Source organism: Anopheles funestus, chromosome 3RL (assembly GCF_943734845.2).
Source record: "Anopheles funestus chromosome 3RL, idAnoFuneDA-416_04, whole genome shotgun sequence".
Lineage (NCBI taxonomy): Eukaryota > Metazoa > Arthropoda > Insecta > Diptera > Culicidae > Anopheles > Anopheles funestus.
Window position 1 is genome coordinate 15391466 of NC_064599.1, and position 23292 is coordinate 15414757.

The following is a 23292-nucleotide window of genomic DNA, read 5'->3' on the forward strand; positions in this document are numbered from 1 at the left end:
ATGGAAATTGACACAAACAAGTATGTATATGTAAAAGAACAAAATATTTATTCACCCTGTAGCTTAATCTTTTGTAGGATAACGCTTAGAAAATATCATTAAAGTTCGCCCGGTTGTTCCTGAGCCATCTCGCTCTCTCTCTCTCTCTCTCTGAGCAATCTCTTACAAAAACTTATCTAAAAGCACCAGCATTGTACTGTTGTGGCTCGTGTAAACTATTCGCTTTTTCTTACAGCTTCTTAAACGCATTCTGCAACACCTCAAACTCGTTGTGTATGTTGCGCATGAGGTTCGAAATTTGTGGCACAGAGTCCAGAATTTCGATGCTCTGTGTATAGGCATCGTACCGCACACCGAACGGGCGGGGAATCGTATTGGCGTAGTTGATCATCTTCTGGATCGCATCCTCAAAGCTGTCGGACACGAAGTACACCGGCTGGTATTCCGTGATCGGATACTTCTGCTCGGACGTCTTTGCCGGATCGAATTCCCGCAGTTCCGGCTTGTCCGTAAGACAGTACTGCAGCTCACCGAACGAGGAAAGCAAACCGGCACCATATGCCTTCAGCTCACCATTCTGGCGACACATACCGTACTCGACCGTAAACCAGAAGCACTGGGAAAGAAATGAAATGAAAATCAATTAATGATACATTTGGAACAGAGAGAAAGAGAGAGAGAGAGGGCTGCTTTCTTACAGTGGCTAGCTTCTCGACAAACTCATCCGGAGCTCCCAGCGAAGCTAATCCGATCTCTTGCGAGAACTGCGCGAATGAGGGATCGGCAAACAGGGGCGCATGTCCTAACAGTTCGTGACATACGTCCGGTTCAGGTGTGTAGAGCGGTTTGCTCGGATGCCGAATGTATTGCGTTGAATGGAACACACGGAATGCCAACCCGGCAAGGAAGTCTCGCGATGACAGCAGCCCAGCAACGGGACGAAGCGTAAATCCGGTACAATCCTTCAGGAAGTTCGACACATCCTCTAGCTGCGGGATATTGTCCTCACGATATCCACAGTTCTCGATCAGCAGCGGAAAGACGTGGTTGTGTTCGCGGCAGGCATGCGTCGGGTAGAGCTTCGTAAGGTTACGGAACACCGTACGCCAGGTGTTGGTTTCCTCCTCCGTGTAGTTCACGTGTGGTAACGGTTGACCATGCTTGTAGTTGAACGCAATGTCGGCAAAGTACTTGCGGCGCTCCCGGTACGTTTCGTCGGTAAAACCGGGATGATCGGAATCCAGTTCCGCACCGTACGAAAGGATCTGGTTAGCAAACCGATCCAAATCACGGATGCGTCTTGGGAACCACGGAACGGTGGCTGATGGGGAAAGGAAGATACACACGATTAGTTTACAAACAAAACATCCTCTAGGCTGAACTCTCTGTGCCATACCTTCGTTATCCTTATAGTCTCGCGAGATAATGTTGAAGTAGTTGCTGCGCTCCTGAATGGCCTCGATGGCGGGCCCAAGTGCACCACGCTTACCGTCACACTCCACCATAAACTCGTACCCGGGCCCACGGGTAGACGACCGGGACTCGATGTGGAGCAGATTCACTCGATGATCTTCAAAGATTTTAAGCATCTTCGCCAACGCTCCCGCTTCTTCCTGCTCGGGCGAGAAGATGAGACACACGTTCTTCGCCTCGGCCGCATCGTGTCCTTCCATAATGTACGAGCCGCCTTCCTTAAGGGTGGGCTGTGTAGAAGAGTTTGCACAAGACGCAGAAATAATATGTCAGCACTGTGGCTCCTTTCCCAAAAATACTAATGTGAAAGTTCTTCCACACTAAAGCTTGAAGGAAACGGTTATGAACAAGTAAAGCAGAAGGATTGCAAAACACTGATCGCGAATCGGATCGCGTTCTGTCGCTTTATATGTGACCCCTTCCAATCGCTTGCTACTACTTCCCCGTGCTGTAAAGGAATTAGATCGCGTACACTGGTTCGGATTTCCTACCCAGCGAGATGGTTAACCAGTAGCGGTTAATGGCGTTTCCGTACTGTGTTTTGTTTGCTTTGTTTCGAATGATGAAACAATCGCACAAGATTGCTGACCGATGTTCGACGATATTCGGGGACGCTTGGGTTGGAAAGTTGTGATGATTCGGTTTGGGATTTTGTGGCGTCATAAAACGCGGCCAGTTCTTATCACGGGCGAATAGAATGGGCGAGGGAAAAGAGGTTCGATTTGTAATAAAAACGGAAGTCACTGTAACAAAGTGTGCATTACGGACAAAACCTTCCCTGCGGTGACACACTGGCACTAGGGTTGGGGTTGGTGAGGAAAACCTGTTCACATTCATCATTGCACACTGCTGACATTGACGGGTGATTGCACTTCGCTCGGTGGACAGCGTTGCAGAGAGGCCGCTGATGGCAATGGCTTGGAGGTGACGTTATGCAGCAGTGAGTGCAGCGAGTCCGCCAGCAGGTGAATGCGGAATCAGGCACAATTCAACAATCCTCTAGTGTGATTGTTTCTTTATCGAGTTGTACTGGACGATCGCAAAAAGGTCACAGATACAGCTAGGTCAATTATGTTAAACATGGAAGCTGGTTTGCTGTTGGCTTGTTTTTTTTTCTATGCACATAATTAAACAACAAATAAAGCTAGTTTTGTTTTCTCCATCGAACTGTATTTAATGCAGAGCTAGGCGTTATTGGTTCTGAGCAAGAAATGCGTCAGAAAAACAAGAGTATTTATGGGTTTTTTTGTTTTCCCTTTCATTAGCGTTATCAATCTGTCTAATCAGCCGCTAAAAAGGGTCGGGAATATTCGAACAGAATTTCACACATTTACACTACGTACCCCCTGCGATTCCTGACGTTCGTACATGGCGAGTTATGTAGTTTCGATAGGTAAGGAGTAAGCAAACTTTAACACACTTCACTTCACCGAATAAAAATGCAACAATCACTGAAATAATGGCACAGTTTGCTGAGAGTCACCACGAAAGCTTGTTGTCAACTGTGCGCACCGATCCGAGCGGTTGTCCAACTTGTAATGTGCCGGTACGACACCAAGAAGGAAGCATTTAAAAGCGCCTTTTGCAACACACGAGCGATAGCGCAACAGAGATCGAACGATCTAGTGATCTCTGCCTGGGCCGTATGTTAAAATGGTCCTGATTTGTGTGTTAGATGGCGTCAATCCAGCTCCAGTGGTGTAACGCTGATAAGTGGCTTTACGGCATGAAGCAGCAGCCAACGAAAGATCGATGGTTCTTGTAGCGATCAAGCAAGGGCGGTGTGTCCCGATGTGCGTTACTCAACGATGTGTGCGTATGCGTTATCATGGACCTCTCGAAAAGGAGGTTACCCAACGAACGACTGCAAGAACCAAACAACGTACAGCGGACACTAATTGGGCTACCAAATTGTCATCCCGGCCGATGGTTTATCGGGACAGCTTCCGTATGAACGCACTCATGCGAACAGATCATCTCTTATCGTTGGACGTTGTTTTTTTTATTGAAATGTTCAAACGATCCATTTCGGGTAGAGTCCCCCAAGACCAATTAAAGAATCAATTACTGCACGTGCCTTGCAATGCATACGTGTCTAAGTTGATCAATCAAAGTGATGGTTTTGTTTGTAAGGATGCTGATAATACGAGGTGAGTTTTGTTTTGAAAGGTTCAAGCTGAAAGTGTTGTTAGGACACGTTGTTTGTTGGTATTTTATTTGTGTTCCTGTTGTCTGTTGTTGCTAGACACTCGAGCTGAAGGCAGTTAGAGATTGGAACAATATGTTTTCAATTGCTTGACAAAGTTGAAAACTATTGACTATCGTGTAATGGTGTTTTGGAAAACAAAATGTTACAAATTTTTGATTTCGAAATATTTTTGGTTTCACTGCATCAGGAAAGTCTACATTACCTTTTCCAGTTCCTGATTTAATCGATACATCTTGGATTACTTTAAACAATTTTGTTTGAAGAATGTTCCTGATTTAATTCGAATAAGTTCACTTCTTACTTGGGACTTCTAAAGTTCTTTTTGATTGCGTCCACACAGCACGAAAGTAAAAGTACAACTGAACGATCGTTCCGGTGTACCACTGACTGTTGAATCCGGTCACCATCCGGCTTCGTTCTGTAGTTTAGACGAGTTCATCGTGTTACTGGACCACGGGAGAGAGGGACAACCAGTCCGGGACGGGTTGTGATAGACTGTCCTGTTTATAACTACCGCTGCATCAGATAGTAACAAGATAGAGGTGAGCAAATGCTCGAATGGTAATTATGAAGAAGAAAAAAGTTTCTACTCGCATGACGCACTAGATGCATCTAGAGGCAGTGCACAATGGGCAAGGGCCATACAAATGCCGGGATGAAAATCAATTATATGAGCCATGTTGGTTATTTTCTTCAAACATATATGATATAACTAAAAAATGTGTGATTACATAATTGTTCATTATTTTTCTCAAATAATAGTGTTTTCAATAATGAGTACAAATAGGAACTAGTATGTTTGACAGAAGCTAGTGGAGTTTGACTTCAATTAAGGAGCACCAAATTGATCAAACAAGGAACAAATTATGACAAGGATGTACTAGGTTTTAAACTTGAAAAAAAAAACAATAAATTATTAAAAAGTAACTAAATAAGTAATATTAAGTCAATTTTACGAATAATAATGAATAATAAATCAAAATCTTTTCGTTTAGAAAGCGACGCCGCTATCATATCACGAATAAGGGTCTTTCCAGAAAAACTTTAATATTTTTCACGGCCGTGTATGGTCGCAACCAAGTAAATCAAAAATATATAGAAAAAATTTTAGCCTTTCATATGATATATGACACAAGAGTTAACTCGAGACCAAACATAATTTTTTTCATTGTCTAATACTTCATTTCTGAGAACAGCAAGACCTTCTTTTGGTTTTTGGTAATTTTTGAAACGAAAATAATTATATAATCAATACAATGAATACAAATGAGAAGTATATATATATTTTTTTATTTTATTCATAAAGAACGGCCTGGCCGTATTGCTACAAATGAAAAGTATATTAAAAAACAAATTCAAAACAGTCAACGTTATTAAAATCGCTCAATTGGTTTACTCAATACAACGGATTTAATGTTGCTTGCAATATAATAGATTTTTGAATCAAAACATACCACCTACTATTCTGATGTACTGTTTCTCAAAAAGTTTCAAATTCCGATGTCTGTCCCAGAAGTTATTCGACGAACCAAGTTCCATACCCTGTTTGAGAAAATGTAAAATTTTCCTCATTTTTGCACCAAGTTTTGACTATATCTCGGTTGGTATCCAACGGATCGCCAATCTTTAACCTGTGGTCGATAGATGGCAATAATGGCTATATTTTCTTCTTAGACGGCCATGCCCTCAGATGTCTGTGCCAGAAGTTATTCGAGGAACCAAGTTCCTTACCCTGTTTGAGAAAATGTAAAATTTTCCTCATTTTTGCAACAAGTTTTGGCTATAACTCGGTCGGTATCCAACGGATCGCCAATCTTTAACCTGTGGTCGATAGATGGCAATAATGGCTACATTTTCTTCTTGGACGGCCTTGCCCTCAGATGTCTGTACCAGAAGTTATTCGAGGAACCAAGTTCCTTACCCTGTTTGAGAAAATGTAAAATTTTCCTCATTTTTGCACCAAGTTTTGACTATAACTCGGTTGGTATCCAACGGATCGCCAATCTTTAACCTGTGCTCGATAGATGGCAATAATGGCTATATTTTCTTCTTAGACGGCCATGCCCTCAGATGTCTGTGCCAGAAGTTATTCGAGGAACCAAGTTCCTTACCCTGTTTGAGAAAATGTAAAATTTTCCTCATTTTTGCACCAAGTTTTGGCTATAACTCGGTCGGTATCCAACGGATCGCCAATCTTTAACCTGTGGTCGATAGATGGCAATAATGGCTACATTTTCTTCTTGGACGGCCTTGCCCTCAGATGTCTGTACCAGAAGTTATTCGAGGAACCAAGTTCCTTACCCTGTTTGAGAAAATGTAAAATTTTCCTCATTTTTGCACCAAGTTTTGCCTATAACTCGGTCGGTATCCAACGGATCGCCAATCTTTAACCTGTGGTCGATAGATGGCAATAATGGCTACATTTTCTTCTTGGACGGCCTTGCCCTCAGATGTCTGTGCCAGAAGTTATTCGAGGAACCAAGTTCCTTACCCTGTTTGAGAAAACGTAAAATTTTTCTCATTTTTGCACCAAATTTTGCCTATAACTCGGTCCATATCCAACGGATCGCCAATCTTTAACCTGTGGTCGATAGATGGCAATAATGGCTACATTTTCTTCTTGGACGGCCTTGCCCTCAGATGTCTGTACCAGAAGTTATTCGAGGAACCAAGTTCCTTACCCTGTTTGAGAAAATGTAAAATTTTCCTCATTTTTGCACCAAGTTTTGGCTATAACTCGGTCGGTATCCAACGGAACGCCAATCTTTAACCTGTGGTCGATAGATGGCAATAATGGCTACATTTTCTTCTTGGACGGCCTTGCCCTCAGATGTCTGTGCCAGAAGTTATTCGAGGAACCAAGTTCCTTACCCTGTTTGAGAAAACGTAAAATTTTTCTCATTTTTGCACCAAATTTTGCCTATAACTCGGTCCATATCCAACGGATCGCCAATCTTTAACCTGTGGTCGATAGATGGCAATAATGGCTACATTTTCTTCTTGGACGGCCATGCCCTCAGATGTCTGTGCCAGAAGTTATTCGAGGAACCAAGTTCCTTACCCTGTTTGAGAAAATGTAAAATTTTCCTCATTTTTGCACCAAGTTTTGGCTATAACTCGGTCGGTATCCAACGGATCGCCAATCTTTAACCTGTGGTCGATAGATGGCAATAATGGCTACATTTTCTTCTTGGACGGCCTTGCCCTCAGATGTCTGTACCAGAAGTTATTCGAGGAACCAAGTTCCTTACCCTGTTTGAGAAAATGTAAAATTTTCCTCATTTTTGCACCAAGTTTTGACTATAACTCGGTTGGTATCCAACGGATCGCCAATCTTTAACCTGTGGTCGATAGATGGCAATAATGGCTACATTTTCTTCTTGGACGGCCATGCCCTCAGATGTCTGTGGCAGAAGTTATTCGAGGAACCAAGTTCCTTACCCTGTTTGAGAAAACGTAAAATTTTTCTCATTTTTGAGTAATTTAGCAAAATTGAAAAATGTGGTATATTTTAATGCGAATTTTGTTGCAATAAGTTTCTTTTCACTTAAATAGTGCTTTAAATTTTAAAAAGAATAAAAAATCAGAAAAAAATTTTTCAACTCGAAAATTTCATAAGGGGTACCCCTTGCCATTTTTTTGAGAAATTTTGCAAAAAAATTTAAATTGATTTATTTTAATGCCAATTGGTTGCAATGAGTATCTTTTCACTCAAACAATGCTTTAAATAAAAAAAAGAGTAAAAAATCTGAAAAAAATTAAAAAAATATAAAAATTTTAAAATTTCATAAGACTCATTTTTGCACCAAATTTTGCCTATAACTCGGTCGGTATCCAACGGAACGCCAATCTTTAACCTGTGGTCGATAGATGGCACTAATGGCTACATTTTCTTCTTGGACGGCCATGCCCTCAGATGTCTGTGCCAGAAGTTATTCGAGGAACCAAGTTCCTTACCCTGTTTGAGAAAACGTAAAATTTTTCTTTTACGGCCATGCCCTCAGATGTCTGTGCCAGAAGTTATTCGAGGAACCAAGTTCCTTACCCTGTTTGAGAAAATGTAAAATTTTCCTCATTTTTGAGTAATTTAGCAAAATTGAAAAATGTGGTATATTTTAATGCGAATTTTGTTGCAATAAGTTTCTTTTCACTTAAATAGTGCTTTAAATTTAAAAAAGAATAAAAAATCAGAAAAAAAATTTTAAAAAATTTTCAACTCGAAAATTTCATAAGGGGTACCCCTTGCCATTTTTTTGAGAAATTTTGCAAAAAAATTTAAATTGATTTATTTTAATGCCAATTGGTTGCAATGAGTTTTTTTTCACTCAAATAGTGCTTTAAATAAAAAAAAGAGTAAAAAATCTGAAAAAATTGAAAAAAATATAAAAATTTTAAAATTTCATAAGACTCATTTTTGCACCAAATTTTGCCTATAACTCGGTCGGTATCCAACGGATCGCCAATCTTTAACCTGTGGTCGATAGATGGCAATAATGGCTACATTTTCTTCTTGGACGGCCATGCCCTCAGATGTCTGTGCCAGAAGTTATTCGAGGAACCAAGTTCATTACCCTGTTTGAGAAAATGTAAAATTTTCCTCATTTTTGCACCAAATTTTGCCTATAACTCGGTCGGTATCCAACGGATCGCCAATCTTTAACCTGTGGTCGTTAGATGACAATAATGGCTACATTTTCTTCTTGGACGGCCATGCCCTCAGATGTCTGTGCCAGAAGTTATTCGAGGAACCAAGTTCCTTACCCTGTTTGAGAAAACGTAAAATTTTTCTCATTTTTGAGTAATTTAGCAAAATTGAAAAATGTGGTATATTTTAATGCGAATTTTGTTGCAATAAGTTTCTTTTCACTTAAATAGTGCTTTAAATTTTAAAAAGAATAAAAAATCAGAAAAAAATTTTTCAACTCGAAAATTTCATAAGGGGTACCCCTTGCCATTTTTTTGAGAAATTTTGCAAAAAAATTTAAATTGATTTATTTTAATGCCAATTGGTTGCAATGAGTATCTTTTCACTCAAACAATGCTTTAAATAAAAAAAAGAGTAAAAAATCTAAAAAAATTAAAAAAATATAAAAATTTTAAAATTTCATAAGACTCATTTTTGCACCAAATTTTGCCTATAACTCGGTCGGTATCCAACGGATCGCCAATCTTTAACCTGTGGTCGATAGATGGCACTAATGGCTACATTTTCTTCTTGGACGGCCATGCCCTCAGATGTCTGTGCCAGAAGTTATTCGAGGAACCAAGTTCCTTACCCTGTTTGAGAAAACGTAAAATTTTTCTTTTACGGCCATGCCCTCAGATGTCTGTGCCAGAAGTTATTCGAGGAACCAAGTTCCTTACCCTGTTTGAGAAAATGTAAAATTTTCCTCATTTTTGAGTAATTTAGCAAAATTGAAAAATGTGGTATATTTTAATGCGAATTTTGTTGCAATAAGTTTCTTTTCACTTAAATAGTGCTTTAAATTTAAAAAAGAATAAAAAATCAGAAAAAAAATTTTAAAAAATTTTCAACTCGAAAATTTCATAAGGGGTACCCCTTGCCATTTTTTTGAGAAATTTTGCAAAAAAAATTAAATTGATTTATTTTAATGCCAATTGGTTGCAATGAGTTTCTTTTCACTCAAACAATGCTTTAAATAAAAAAAAGAGTAAAAAATCTGAAAAAATTGAAAAAAATATAAAAATTTGAAAATTTCATAAGACTCATTTTTGCACCAAATTTTGCCTATAACTCGGTCGGTATCCAACAGATCGCCAATCTTCAACCTGTGGTCGATAGATGGCACTAATGGCTACATTTTATTCTTGGACGGCCATGCCCTCAGATGTCTGTGCCAGAAGTTATTCGAGGAACCAAGTTCCTTACCCTGTTTGAGAAAATGTAAAATTTTCCTCATTTTTGCGCCAAATTTTGCCTATAACTCGGTCGGTATCCAACGGATCTCCAATCTTTAACCTGTGGTCGATAGATGACAATAATGGCTACATTTTCTTCTTGGACGGCCATGCCCTCAGATGTCTGTGCCAGAAGTTATTCGAGGAACCAAGTTCCTTACCCTGTTTGAGAAAATGTAAAATTTTCCTCATTTTTGCGCCAAATTTTGCCTATAACTCGGTCGGTATCCAACGGATCGCCAATCTTTAACCTGTGGTCGATAGATGGCAATAATGGCTACATTTTCTTCTTGGACGGCCATGCCCTCAGATGTCTGTGCCAGAAGTTATTCGAGGAACCAAGTTCCTTACCCTGTTTGAGAAAACGTAATATTTTCCTCATTTTTGCGCCAAATTTTGCCTATAACTCGGTCGGTATCCAACGGATCTCCAATCTTTAACCTGTGGTCGATAGATGACAATAATGGCTACATTTTCTTGTTGGACGGCCATGCCCTCAGATGTCTGTGCCAGAAGTTATTCGAGGAACCAAGTTCCTTACCCTGTTTGAGAAAACGTAAAATTTTTCTCATTTTTGAGTAATTTAGCAAAATTGAAAAATGTGGTATATTTTAATGCGAAATTTGTTGCAATAAGTTTCTTTTCACTTAAATAGTGCTTTAAATTTAAAAAAGAATAAAAAATCAGAAAAAAAAAATTTAAAAAATTTTCAACTCGAAAATTTCATAAGGGGTACCCCTTGCCATTTTTTTGAGAAATTTTGCAAAAAAATTTAAATTGATTTATTTTAATGCCAATTGGTTGCAATGAGTTTCTTTTCACTCAAACAATGCTTTAAATAAAAAAAAGAGTAAAAAATCTGAAAAAATTGAAAAAAATATAAAAATTTGAAAATTTTATAAGACTCATTTTTGCACCAAATTTTGCCTATAACTCGGTCGGTATCCAACGGATCGCCAATCTTTAACCTGTGGTCGATAGATGGCAATAATGGCTACATTTTCTTCTTGGACGGCCATGCCCTCAGATGTCTGTGCCAGAAGTTATTCGAGGAACCAAGTTCCTTACCCTGTTTGAGAAAATGTAAAAATTTCCTCATTTTTGCACCAAGTTTTGGCTATAACTCGGTCGGTATCCAACGGATCGCCAATCTTTAACCTGTGGTCGATAGATGGCAATAATGGCTACATTTTCTTCTTGGACGGCCATGCCCTCAGATGTCTGTGCCAGAAGTTATTCGAGGAACCAAGTTCCTTACCCTGTTTGAGAAAACGTAAAATTTTTCTCATTTTTGAGTAATTTAGCAAAATTGAAAAATGTGGTATATTTTAATGCGAATTTTGTTGCAATAAGTTTCTTTTCACTTAAATAGTGCTTTAAATTTAAAAAAGAATAAAAAATCAGAAAAAAATTTTTAAAAAATTTTCAACTCGAAAATTTCATAAGGGGTACCCCTTGCCATTTTTTTGAGAAATTTTGCAAAAAAAATTAAATTGATTTATTTTAATGCCAATTGGTTGCAATGAGTTTCTTTTCACTCAAACAATGCTTTAAATAAAAAAAAGAGTAAAAAATCTAAAAAAATTGAAAAAAATATAAAAATTTGAAAATTTCATAAGACTCATTTTTGCACCAAATTTTGCCTATAACTCGGTCGGTATCCAACGGATCGCCAATCTTTAACCTGTGGTCGATAGATGGCAATAATGGCTACATTTTCTTCTTGGACGGCCATGCCCTCAGATGTCTGTGCCAGAAGTTATTCGAGGAACCAAGTTCCTTACCCTGTTTGAGAAAACGTAAAATTTTTCTCATTTTTAAGTAATTTAGCAAAATTGAAAAATGTGGTATATTTTAATGCGAATTTTGTTGCAATAAGTTTCTTTTCACTTAAATAGTGCTTTAAATTAAAAAAAGAATAAAAAATCAGAAAAAAATTTTAAAAAATTTTCAACTCGAAAATTTCATAAGGGGTACCCCTTGCCATTTTTTTGAGAAATTTTGCAAAAAAAATTAAATTGATTTATTTTAATGCCAATTGGTTGCAATGAGTTTCTTTTCACTCAAACAATGCTTTAAATAAAAAAAAAGAGTAAAAAATCTGAAAAAATTGAAAAAAATATAAAAATTTGAAAATTTCATAAGACTCATTTTTGCACCAAATTTTGCCTATAACTCGGTCGGTATCCAACGGATCGCCAATCTTTAACCTGTGGTCGATAGATGGCACTAATGGCTACATTTTCTTCTTGGACGGCCATGCCCTCAAATGTGTGTGCCAGAAGTTATTCGAGGAACCAAGTTCCTTACCCTGTTTGAGAAAATGTAAAATTTTCCTCATTTTTGCACCAAATTTTGCCTATAACTCGGTCGGTATCCAACGGATCTCCAATCTTTAACCTGTGGTCGATAGATGGCAATAATGGCTACATTTTCTTCTTGGACGGCCATGCCCTCAGATGTCTGTGCCAGAAGTTATTCGAGGAACCAAGTTCCTTACCCTGTTTGAGAAAACGTAAAATTTTTCTCATTTTTGAGTAATTTAGCAAAATTGAAAAATGTGGTATATTTTAATGCGAATTTTGTTGCAATAAGTTTCTTTTCACTTAAATAGTGCTTTAAATTTAAAAACAAATAAAAAATCAGAAAAAAAAATTTAAAAAATTTTCAACTCGAAAATTTCATAAGGGGTACCCCTTGCCATTTTTTTGAGAAATTTTGCAAAAAAATTTAAATTGATTTATTTTAATGCCAATTGGTTGCAATGAGTTTCTTTTCACTCAAATAGTGCTTTAAATAAAAAAAAGAGTAAAAAATCTGAAAAAATTGAAAAAAATATAAAAATTTGAAAATTTCATAAGACTCATTTTTGCACCAAATTTTGCCTATAACTCGGTCGGTATCCAACGGATCGTCAATCTTTAACCTGTGGTCGATAGATGGCAATAATGGCTACATTTTCTTCTTGGACGGCCATGCCCTCAGATGTCTGTGCCAGAAGTTATTCGAGGAACCAAGTTCCTTACCCTGTTTGAGAAAACGTAAAATTTTTCTCATTTTTAAGTAATTTAGCAAAATTGAAAAATGTGGTATATTTTAATGCGAATTTTGTTGCAATAAGTTTCTTTTCACTTAAATAGTGCTTTAAATTAAAAAAAGAATAAAAAATCAGAAAAAAATTTTAAAAAATTTTCAACTCGAAAATTTCATAAGGGGTACCCCTTGCCATTTTTTTGAGAAATTTTGCAAAAAAAATTAAATTGATTTATTTTAATGCCAATTGGTTGCAATGAGTTTCTTTTCACTCAAACAATGCTTTAAATAAAAAAAAAGAGTAAAAAATCTGAAAAAATTGAAAAAAATATAAAAATTTGAAAATTTCATAAGACTCATTTTTGCACCAAATTTTGCCTATAACTCGGTCGGTATCCAACGGATCGCCAATCTTTAACCTGTGGTCGATAGATGGCACTAATGGCTACATTTTCTTCTTGGACGGCCATGCCCTCAAATGTGTGTGCCAGAAGTTATTCGAGGAACCAAGTTCCTTACCCTGTTTGAGAAAATGTAAAATTTTCCTCATTTTTGCACCAAATTTTGCCTATAACTCGGTCGGTATCCAACGGATCTCCAATCTTTAACCTGTGGTCGATAGATGGCAATAATGGCTACATTTTCTTCTTGGACGGCCATGCCCTCAGATGTCTGTGCCAGAAGTTATTCGAGGAACCAAGTTCCTTACCCTGTTTGAGAAAACGTAAAATTTTTCTCATTTTTGAGTAATTTAGCAAAATTGAAAAATGTGGTATATTTTAATGCGAATTTTGTTGCAATAAGTTTCTTTTCACTTAAATAGTGCTTTAAATTTAAAAACAAATAAAAAATCAGAAAAAAAAATTTAAAAAATTTTCAACTCGAAAATTTCATAAGGGGTACCCCTTGCCATTTTTTTGAGAAATTTTGCAAAAAAATTTAAATTGATTTATTTTAATGCCAATTGGTTGCAATGAGTTTCTTTTCACTCAAATAGTGCTTTAAATAAAAAAAAGAGTAAAAAATCTGAAAAAATTGAAAAAAATATAAAAATTTGAAAATTTCATAAGACTCATTTTTGCACCAAATTTTGCCTATAACTCGGTCGGTATCCAACGGATCGTCAATCTTTAACCTGTGGTCGATAGATGGCAATAATGGCTACATTTTCTTCTTGGACGGCCATGCCCTCAGATGTCTGTGCCAGAAGTTATTCGAGGAACCAAGTTCATTACCCTGTTTGAGAAAATGTAAAATTTTCCTCATTTTTGCACCAAGTTTTGCCTATAACTCGGTCGGTATCCAACGGATCGCCAATCTTTAACCTGTGGTCGTTAGATGACAATAATGGCTACATTTTCTTGTTGGACGGCCATGCCCTCAGATGTCTGTGCCAGAAGTTATTCGAGGAACCAAGTTCCTTACCCTGTTTGAGAAAACGTAAAATTTTTCTCATTTTTGAGTAATTTAGCAAAATTGAAAAATGTGGTATATTTTAATGCGAAATTTGTTGCAATAAGTTTCTTTTCACTTAAATAGTGCTTTAAATTTAAAAAAGAATAAAAAATCAGAAAAAATTTTTAAAAAATTTTCAACTCGAAAATTTCATAAGGGGTACCCCTTGCCATTTTTTTGAGAAATTTTGCAAAAAAAATTAAATTGATTTATTTTAATGCCAATTGGTTGCAATGAGTTTCTTTTCACTCAAACAATGCTTTAAATAAAAAAAAGAATAAAAAATCTGAAAAAATTGAAAAAAATATAAAAATTTGAAAATTTCATAAGACTCATTTTTGCACCAAATTTTGCCTATAACTCGGTCGGTATCCAACGGATCGCCAATCTTTAACCTGTGGTCGATAGATGGCACTAATGGCTACATTTTCTTCTTGGACGGCCATGCCCTCAAATGTGTGTGCCAGAAGTTATTCGAGGAACCAAGTTCCTTACCCTGTTTGAGAAAATGTAAAATTTTCCTCATTTTTGCACCAAGTTTTGGCTATAACTCGGTCGGTATCCAACGGATCTCCAATCTTTAACCTGTGGTCGATAGATGGCAATAATGGCTACATTTTCTTCTTGGACGGCCATGCCCTCAGATGTCTGTGCCAGAAGTTATTCGAGGAACCAAGTTCCTTACCCTGTTTGAGAAAACGTAAAATTTTTCTCATTTTTGAGTAATTTAGCAAAATTGAAAAATGTGGTATATTTTAATGCGAATTTTGTTGCAATAAGTTTCTTTTCACTTAAATAGTGCTTTAAATTTAAAAAAGAATAAAAAATCAGAAAAAAAATTTTAAAAAATTTTCAACTCGAAAATTTCATAAGGGGTACCCCTTGCCATTTTTTTGAGAAATTTTGCAAAAAAATTTAAATTGATTTATTTTAATGCCAATTGGTTGCAATGAGTTTTTTTTCACTCAAATAGTGCTTTAAATAAAAAAAAGAGTAAAAAATCTGAAAAAATTGAAAAAAATATAAAAATTTGAAAATTTCATAAGACTCATTTTTGCACCAAATTTTGCCTATAACTCGGTCGGTATCCAACGGATCTCCAATCTTTAACCTGTGGTCGATAGATGGCAATAATGGCTACATTTTCTTCTTGGACGGCCATGCCCTCAGATGTCTGTGCCAGAAGTTATTCGAGGAACCAAGTTCCTTACCCTGTTTGAGAAAACGTAAAATTTTTCTCATTTTTGAGTAATTTAGCAAAATTGAAAAATGTGGTATATTTTAATGCGAATTTTGTTGCAATAAGTTTCTTTTCACTTAAATAGTGCTTTAAATTAAAAAAAGAATAAAAAATCAGAAAAAAATTTTTAAAAAATTTTCAACTCGAAAATTTCATAAGGGGTACCCCTTGCCATTTTTTTGAGAAATTTTGCAAAAAAATTTAAATTGATTTATTTTAATGCCAATTGGTTGCAATGAGTTTCTTTTCACTCAAACAATGCTTTAAATAAAAAAAAGAGTAAAAAATCTGAAAAAATTGAAAAAAATATAAAAATTTGAAAATTTCATAAGACTCATTTTTGCACCAAATTTTGCCTATAACTCGGTCGGTATCCAACGGATCGCCAATCTTTAACCTGTGGTCGATAGATGGCAATAATGGCTACATTTACTTCTTGGACGGCCTTGCCCTCAGATGTCTGTGCCAGAAGTTATTCGAGGAACCAAGTTCCTTACCCTGTTTGAGAAAATGTAAAATTTTCCTCATTTTTGCACCAAGTTTTGCCTATAACTCGGTCGGTATCCAACGGATCGCCAATCTTTAACCTGTGGTCGATAGATGGCAATAATGGCTACATTTTCTTCTTGGACGGCCATGCCCTCAGATGTCTGTGCCAGAAGTTATTCGAGGAACCAAGTTCCTTACCCTGTTTGAGAAAACGTAAAATTTTTCTCATTTTTGAGTAATTTAGCAAAATTGAAAAATGTGGTATATTTTAATGCGAATTTTGTTGCAATAAGTTTCTTTTCACTTAAATAGTGCTTTAAATTTAAAAAAGAATAAAAAATCAGAAAAAAATTTTTAAAAAATTTTCAACTCGAAAATTTCATAAGGGGTACCCCTTGCCATTTTTTTGAGAAATTTTGCAAAAAAATTTAAATTGATTTATTTTAATGCCAATTGGTTGCAATGAGTTTCTTTTCACTCAAAAAATGCTTTAAATAAAAAAAAGAGTAAAAAATCTGAAAAAATTGAAAAAAATATAAAAATTTGAAAATTTCATAAGACTCATTTTTGCACCAAATTTTGCCTATAACTCGGTCGGTATCCAACGGATCGCCAATCTTTAACCTGTGGTCGATAGATGGCAATAATGGCTACATTTTCTTCTTGGACGGCCTTGCCCGCAGATGTCTGTGCCAGAAGTTATTCGAGGAACCAAGTTCCTTACCCTGTTTGAGAAAATGTAAAATTTTCCTCATTTTTGCACCAAGTTTTGCCTATAACTCGGTCGGTATCCAACGGATCGCCAATCTTTAACCTGTGGTCGATAGATGGCAATAATGGCTACATTTTCTTCTTGGACGGCCATGCCCTCAGATGTCTGTGCCAGAAGTTATTCGAGGAACCAAGTTCCTTACCCTGTTTGAGAAAACGTAAAATTTTTCTCATTTTTGAGTAATTTAGCAAAATTGAAAAATGTGGTATATTTTAATGCGAATTTTGTTGCAATAAGTTTCTTTTCACTTAAATACTGCTTTAAATTAAAAAAAGAATAAAAAATCAGAAAAAAATTTTTAAAAAATTTTCAACTCGAAAATTTCATAAGGGGTACCCCTTGCCATTCTTTTGAGAAATTTTGCAAAAAAATTTAAATTGATTTATTTTAATGCCAATTGGTTGCAATGAGTTTCTTTTCACTCAAACAATGCTTTAAATAAAAAAAAGAGTAAAAAATCTGAAAAAATTGAAAAAAATATAAAAATTTGAAAATTTCATAAAACTCATTTTTGCACCAAATTTTGCCTATAACTCGGTCGGTATCCAACGGATCGCCAATCTTTAACCTGTGGTCGATAGATGGCAATAATGGCTACATTTACTTCTTGGACGGCCTTGCCCTCAGATGTCTGTGCCAGAAGTTATTCGAGGAACCAAGTTCCTTACCCTGTTTGAGAAAATGTAAAATTTTCCTCATTTTTGCACCAAGTTTTGCCTATAACTCGGTCGGTATCCAACGGATCGCCAATCTTTAACCTGTGGTCGATAGATGGCAATAATGGCTACATTTTCTTCTTGGACGGCCATGCCCTCAGATGTCTGTGCCAGAAGTTATTCGAGGAACCAAGTTCCTTACCCTGTTTGAGAAAACGTAAAATTTTTCTCATTTTTGAGTAATTTAGCAAAATTGAAAAATGTGGTATATTTTAATGCGAATTTTGTTGCAATAAGTTTCTTTTCACTTAAATAGTGCTTTAAATTTAAAAAAGAATAAAAAATCAGAAAAAAATTTTTAAAAAATTTTCAACTCGAAAATTTCATAAGGGGTACCCCTTGCCATTTTTTTGAGAAATTTTGCAAAAAAATTTAAATTGATTTATTTTAATGCCAATTGGTTGCAATGAGTTTCTTTTCACTCAAACAATGCTTTAAATAAAAAAAAGAATAAAAAATCTAAAAAAATTGAAAAAAATATAAAAATTTGAAAATTTCATAAAACTCATTTTTGCACCAAATTTTGCCTATAACTCGGTCGGTATCCAACAGATCGCCAATCTTTAACCTGTGGTCGATAGATGGCACTAATGGCTACATTTTCTTCTTGGACGGCCATGCCCTCAGATGTCTGTGCCAGAAGTTATTCGAGGAACCAAGTTCCTTACCCTGTTTGAGAAAACGTAAAATTTTCCTCTTTTTTGCACCAAGTTTTAGCTATAACTCGGTCGGTATCCAACGGATCGCCAATCTTTAACCTGTGGTCGATAGATGGCAATAATGGCTACATTTTCTTCTTGGACGGCCATGCCCTCAGATGTCTGTGCCAGAAGTTATTCGAGGAACCAAGTTCCTTACCCTGTTTGAGAAAACGTAAAATTTTTCTCATTTTTGAGTAATTTAGCAAAATTGAAAAATGTGGTATATTTTAATGCGAATTTTGTTGCAATAAGTTTCTTTTCACTTAAATAGTGCTTTAAATTAAAAAAAGAATAAAAAATCAGAAAAAAATTTTAAAAAATTTTCAACTCGAAAATTTCATAAGGGGTACCCCTTGCCATTTTTTTGAGAAATTTTGCAAAAAGATTTAAATTGATTTATTTTAATGCCAATTGGTTGCAATGAGTTTCTTTTCACTCAAGTAATGCTTTAAATAAAAAAAAGAGTAAAAAATCTGAAAAAATTGAAAAAAATATAAAAATTTGAAAATTTCATAAGACTCATTTTTGCACCAAATTTTGCCTATAACTCGGTCGGTATCCAACGGATCGCCAATCTTTAACCTGTGGTCGATAGATGGCAATAATGGCTACATTTTCTTCTTGGACGGCCATGCCCTCAGATGTCTGTGCCAGAAGTTATTCGAGGAACCAAGTTCCTTACCCTGTTTGAGAAAACGTAAAATTTTCCTCATTTTTGCACCAAGTTTTGCCTATAACTCGGTCGGTATCCAACGGATCTCCAATCTTTAACCTGTGGTCGATAGATGGCAATAATGGCTACATTTTCTTCTTGGACGGCCATGCCCTCAGATGTCTGTGCCAGAAGTTATTCGAGGAACCAAGTTCCTTACCCTGTTTGAGAAAATGTAAAATTTTTCTCATTTTTGAGTAATTTAGCAAAATTGAAAAATGTGGTATATTTTAATGCGAATTTTGTTGCAATAAGTTTCTTTTCACTTAAATAGTGCTTTAAATTTAAAAAAGAATAAAAAATCAGAAAAAAAATTTTAAAAAATTTTCAACTCGAAAATTTCATAAGGGGTACCCCTTGCCATTTTTTGAGAAATTTTGCAAAAAAAATTAAATTGATTTATTTTAATGCCAATTGGTTGCAATGAGTTTCTTTTCACTCAAACAATGCTTTAAATAAAAAAAGAGTAAAAAATCTGAAAAAATTGAAAAAAATATAAAAATTTGAAAATTTCATAAGACTCATATTTGCACCAAATTTTGCCTATAACTCGGTCGGTATCCAACAGATCGCCAATCTTTAACCTGTGGTCGATAGATGGCACTAATGGCTACATTTTCTTCTTGGACGGCCATGCCCTCAGATGTCTGTGCCAGAAGTTATTCGAGGAACCAAGTTCCTTACCCTGTTTGAGAAAATGTAAAATTTTCCTCATTTTTGCACCAAATTTTGCCTATAACTCGGTCGGTATCCAACGGATTTCCAATCTTTAACCTGTGGTCGATAGATGGCAATAATGGCTACATTTTCTTCTTGGACGGCCATGCCCTCAGATGTCTGTGCCAGAAGTTATTCGAGGAACCAAGTTCCTTACCCTGTTTGAGAAAACGTAAAATTTTTCTCATTTTTGAGTAATTTAGCAAAATTGAAAAATGTGGTATATTTTAATGCGAATTTTGTTGCAATAAGTTTCTTTTCACTTAAATAGTGCTTTAAATTTAAAAAAGAATAAAAAATCAGAAAAAAATTTTTAAAAAATTTTCAACTCGAAAATTTCATAAGGGGTACCCCTTGCCATTTTTTTGAGAAATTTTGCAAAAAAATTTAAATTGATTTATTTTAATGCCAATTGGTTGCAATGAGTTTCTTTTCACTCAAACAATGCTTTAAATAAAAAAAAGAGTAAAAAATCTGAAAAATTTGAAAAAAATATAAAAATTTGAAAATTTCATAAGACTCATTTTTGCACCAAATTTTGCCTATAACTCGGTCGGTATCCAACGGATCGCCAATCTTTAACCTGTGGTCGATAGATGGCAATAATGGCTACATTTTCTTCTTGGACGGCCTTGCCCGCAGATGTCTGTGCCAGAAGTTATTCGAGGAACCAAGTTCCTTACCCTGTTTGAGAAAATGTAAAATTTTCCTCATTTTTGCACCAAATTTTGGCTATAACTCGGTCGGTATCCAACGGATCTCCAATCTTTAACCTGTGGTCGATAGATGGCAATAATGGCTACATTTTCTTCTTGGACGGCCATGCCCTCAGATGTCTGTGCCAGAAGTTATTCGAGGAACCAAGTTCCTTACCCTGTTTGAGAAAACGTAAAATTTTTCTCATTTTTGAGTAATTTAGCAAAATTGAAAAATGTGGTATATTTTAATGCGAATTTTGTTGCAATAAGTTTCTTTTCACTTAAATAGTGCTTTAAATTTAAAAAAGAATAAAAAATCAGAAAAAAATTTTTAAAAAATTTTCAACTCGAAAATTTCATAAGGGGTACCCCTTGCCATTTTTTTGAGAAATTTTGCAAAAAAATTTAAATTGATTTATTTTAATGCCAATTGGTTGCAATGAGTTTCTTTTCACTCAAACAATGCTTTAAATAAAAAAAAGAGTAAAAAATCTGAAAAAATTGAAAAAAATATAAAAATTTGAAAATTTCATAAGACTCATTTTTGCACCAAATTTTGCCTGTAACTCGGTCGGTATCCAACATATCGCCAATCTTTAACCTGTGGTCGATAGATGGCACTAATGGCTACATTTTCTTCTTAGACGGCCTGCCCTCAGATGTCTGTGCCAGAAGTTATTCGAGGAACCAAGTTCCTTACCCTGTTTGAGAAAATGTAAAATTTTCCTCATTTTTGCACCAAATTTTGCCTATAACTCGGTCGGTATCCAACGGATCTCCAATCTTTAACCTGTGGTCGATAGATGGCAATAATGGCTACATTTTCTTCTTGGACGGCCATGCCCTCAGATGTCTGTGCCAGAAGTTATTCGAGGAACCAAGTTCCTTACCCTGTTTGAGAAAACGTAAAATTTTTCTCATTTTTGAGTAATTTAGCAAAATTGAAAAATGTGGTATATTTTAATGCGAATTTTGTTGCAATAAGTTTCTTTTCACTTAAATAGTGCTTTAAATTAAAAAAAGAATAAAAAATCAGAAAAAAAATTTAAAAAATTTTCAACTCGAAAATTTCATAAGGGGTACCCCTTGCCATTTTTTTGAGAAATTTTGCAAAAAAATTTAAATTGATTTATTTTAATGCCAATTGGTTGCAATGAGTTTCTTTTCACTCAAACAATGCTTTAAATAAAAAAAAGAGTAAAAAATCTGAAAAAATTGAAAAAAATATAAAAATTTGAAAATTTCATAAGACTCATTTTTGCACCAAATTTTGCCTATAACTCGGTCGGTATCCAACGGATCGCCAATCTTTAACCTGTGGTCGATAGATGGCAATAATGGCTACATTTTCTTCTTGGACGGCCTTGCCCTCAGATGTCTGTGCCAGAAGTTATTCGAGGAACCAAGTTCCTTACCCTGTTTGAGAAAATGTAAAATTTTCCTCATTTTTGCACCAAGTTTTTGCTATAACTCGGTCGGTATCCAACGGATCGCCAATCTTTAACCTGTGGTCGATAGATGGCAATAATGGCTACATTTTCTTCTTGGACGGCCATGCCCTCAGATGTCTGTGCCAGAAGTTATTCGAGGAACCAAGTTCCTTACCCTGTTTGAGAAAATGTAAAATTTTCCTCATTTTTGCACCAAGTTTTGGCTATAACTCGGTCGGTATCCAACGGATCGCCAATCTTTAACCTGTGGTCGATAGATGGCAATAATGGCTACATTTTCTTCTTGGACGGCCTTGCCCTCAGATGTCTGTGCCAGAAGTTATTCGAGGAACCAAATTCCTTACCCTGTTTGAGAAAATGTAAAATTTTCCTCATTTTTGCACCAAGTTTTGGCTATAACTCGGTCGGTATCCAACGGATCTCCAATCTTTAACCTGTGGTCGATAGATGGCAATAATGGCTACATTTTCTTCTTGGACGGCCATGCCCTCAGATGTCTGTGCCAGAAGTTATTCGAGGAACCAAGTTCCTTACCCTGTTTGAGAAAATGTAAAAATTTTCTCATTTTTGAGTAATTTAGCAAAATTGAAAAATGTGGTATATTTTAATGCGAATTTTGTTGCAATAAGTTTCTTTTCACTTAAATAGTGCTTTAAATTTAAAAAAAAATAAAAAATCAGAAAAAAATTTTTAAAAAATTTTCAACTCGAAAATTTCATAAGGGGTACCCCTTGCCATTTTTTTGAGAAATTTTGCAAAAAAATTTAAATTGATTTATTTTAATGCCAATTGGTTGCAATGAGTTTCTTTTCACTCAAACAATGCTTTAAATAAAAAAAAGAGTAAAAAATCTGAAAAAATTGAAAAAAATATAAAAATTTTAAAATTTCATAAGACTCATTTTTGCACCAAATTTTGCCTATAACTCGGTCGGTATCCAACGGATCGCCAATCTTTAACCTGTGGTCGATAGATGGCAATAATGGCTACATTTTCTTCTTGGACGGCCATGCCCTCAGATGTCTGTGCCAGAAGTTATTCGAGGAACCAAGTTCCTTACCCTGTTTGAGAAAATGTAAAAATTTTCTCATTTTTTGAGTAATTTAGCAAAATTGAAAAATGTGGTATATTTTAATGCGAATTTTGTTGCAATAAGTTTCTTTTCACTTAAATAGTGCTTTAAATTTAAAAAAAAATAAAAAATCAGAAAAAAATTTTTAAAAAATTTTCAACTCGAAAATTTCATAAGGGGTACCCCTTGCCATTTTTTTGAGAAATTTTGCAAAAAAATTTAAATTGATTTATTTTAATGCCAATTGGTTGCAATGAGTTTCTTTTCACTCAAACAATGCTTTAAATAAAAAAAAGAGTAAAAAATCTGAAAAAATTGAAAAAAATATAAAAATTTGAAAATTTCATAAGACTCATTTTTGCACCAAAATTTGCCTATAACTCGGTCGGTATCCAACGGATCTCCAATCTTTAACCTGTGGTCGATAGATGGCAATAATGGCTACATTTTCTTCTTGGACGGCCATGCCCTCAGATGTCTGTGCCAGAAGTTATTCGAGGAACCAAGTTCCTTACCCTGTTTGAGAAAACGTAAAATTTTTCTCATTTTTGAGTAATTTAGCAAAATTGAAAAATGTGGTATATTTTAATGCGAATTTTGTTGCAATAAGTTTCTTTTCACTTAAATACTGCTTT

At 35.4% G+C, this 23292-nt stretch overlaps 1 protein-coding gene and 1 long non-coding RNA gene across 3 annotated transcripts; both read right to left on the minus strand.

Annotated features, from left to right (window-relative positions):
• Window positions 1–25: 25 nt before the first annotated feature.
• On the minus strand, window positions 26–4138 carry LOC125769283 (protein henna). Of its 2 annotated transcripts, none has more exons than XM_049437943.1 (4): window positions 3885–4138; window positions 1397–1703; window positions 699–1321; window positions 26–616 (listed from the first exon to the last, which is right to left on the minus strand). In XM_049437943.1, the coding sequence occupies exons 1-4, from the start codon at window positions 3912–3914 to the stop codon at window positions 230–232; spliced, it is 1347 nt and encodes a 448-aa protein (XP_049293900.1). In that variant the 5' UTR covers window positions 3915–4138; the 3' UTR covers window positions 26–229. The 2 variants fall into 2 exon arrangements, with proteins under 2 accessions (XP_049293900.1, XP_049293901.1); XM_049437944.1 differs by lacking the exon at window positions 3885–4138 and adding an exon at window positions 2817–3817.
• An 875-nt stretch (window positions 4139–5013) lies between these two features.
• Window positions 5014–23048, minus strand: LOC125769317 (uncharacterized). Its single transcript, XR_007419043.1, has 3 exons — window positions 21450–23048; window positions 8859–9852; window positions 5014–6833 (listed from the first exon to the last, which is right to left on the minus strand). It is a non-coding gene; the product is annotated as an uncharacterized LOC125769317 (long non-coding RNA).
• Window positions 23049–23292: the final 244 nt, after the last annotated feature.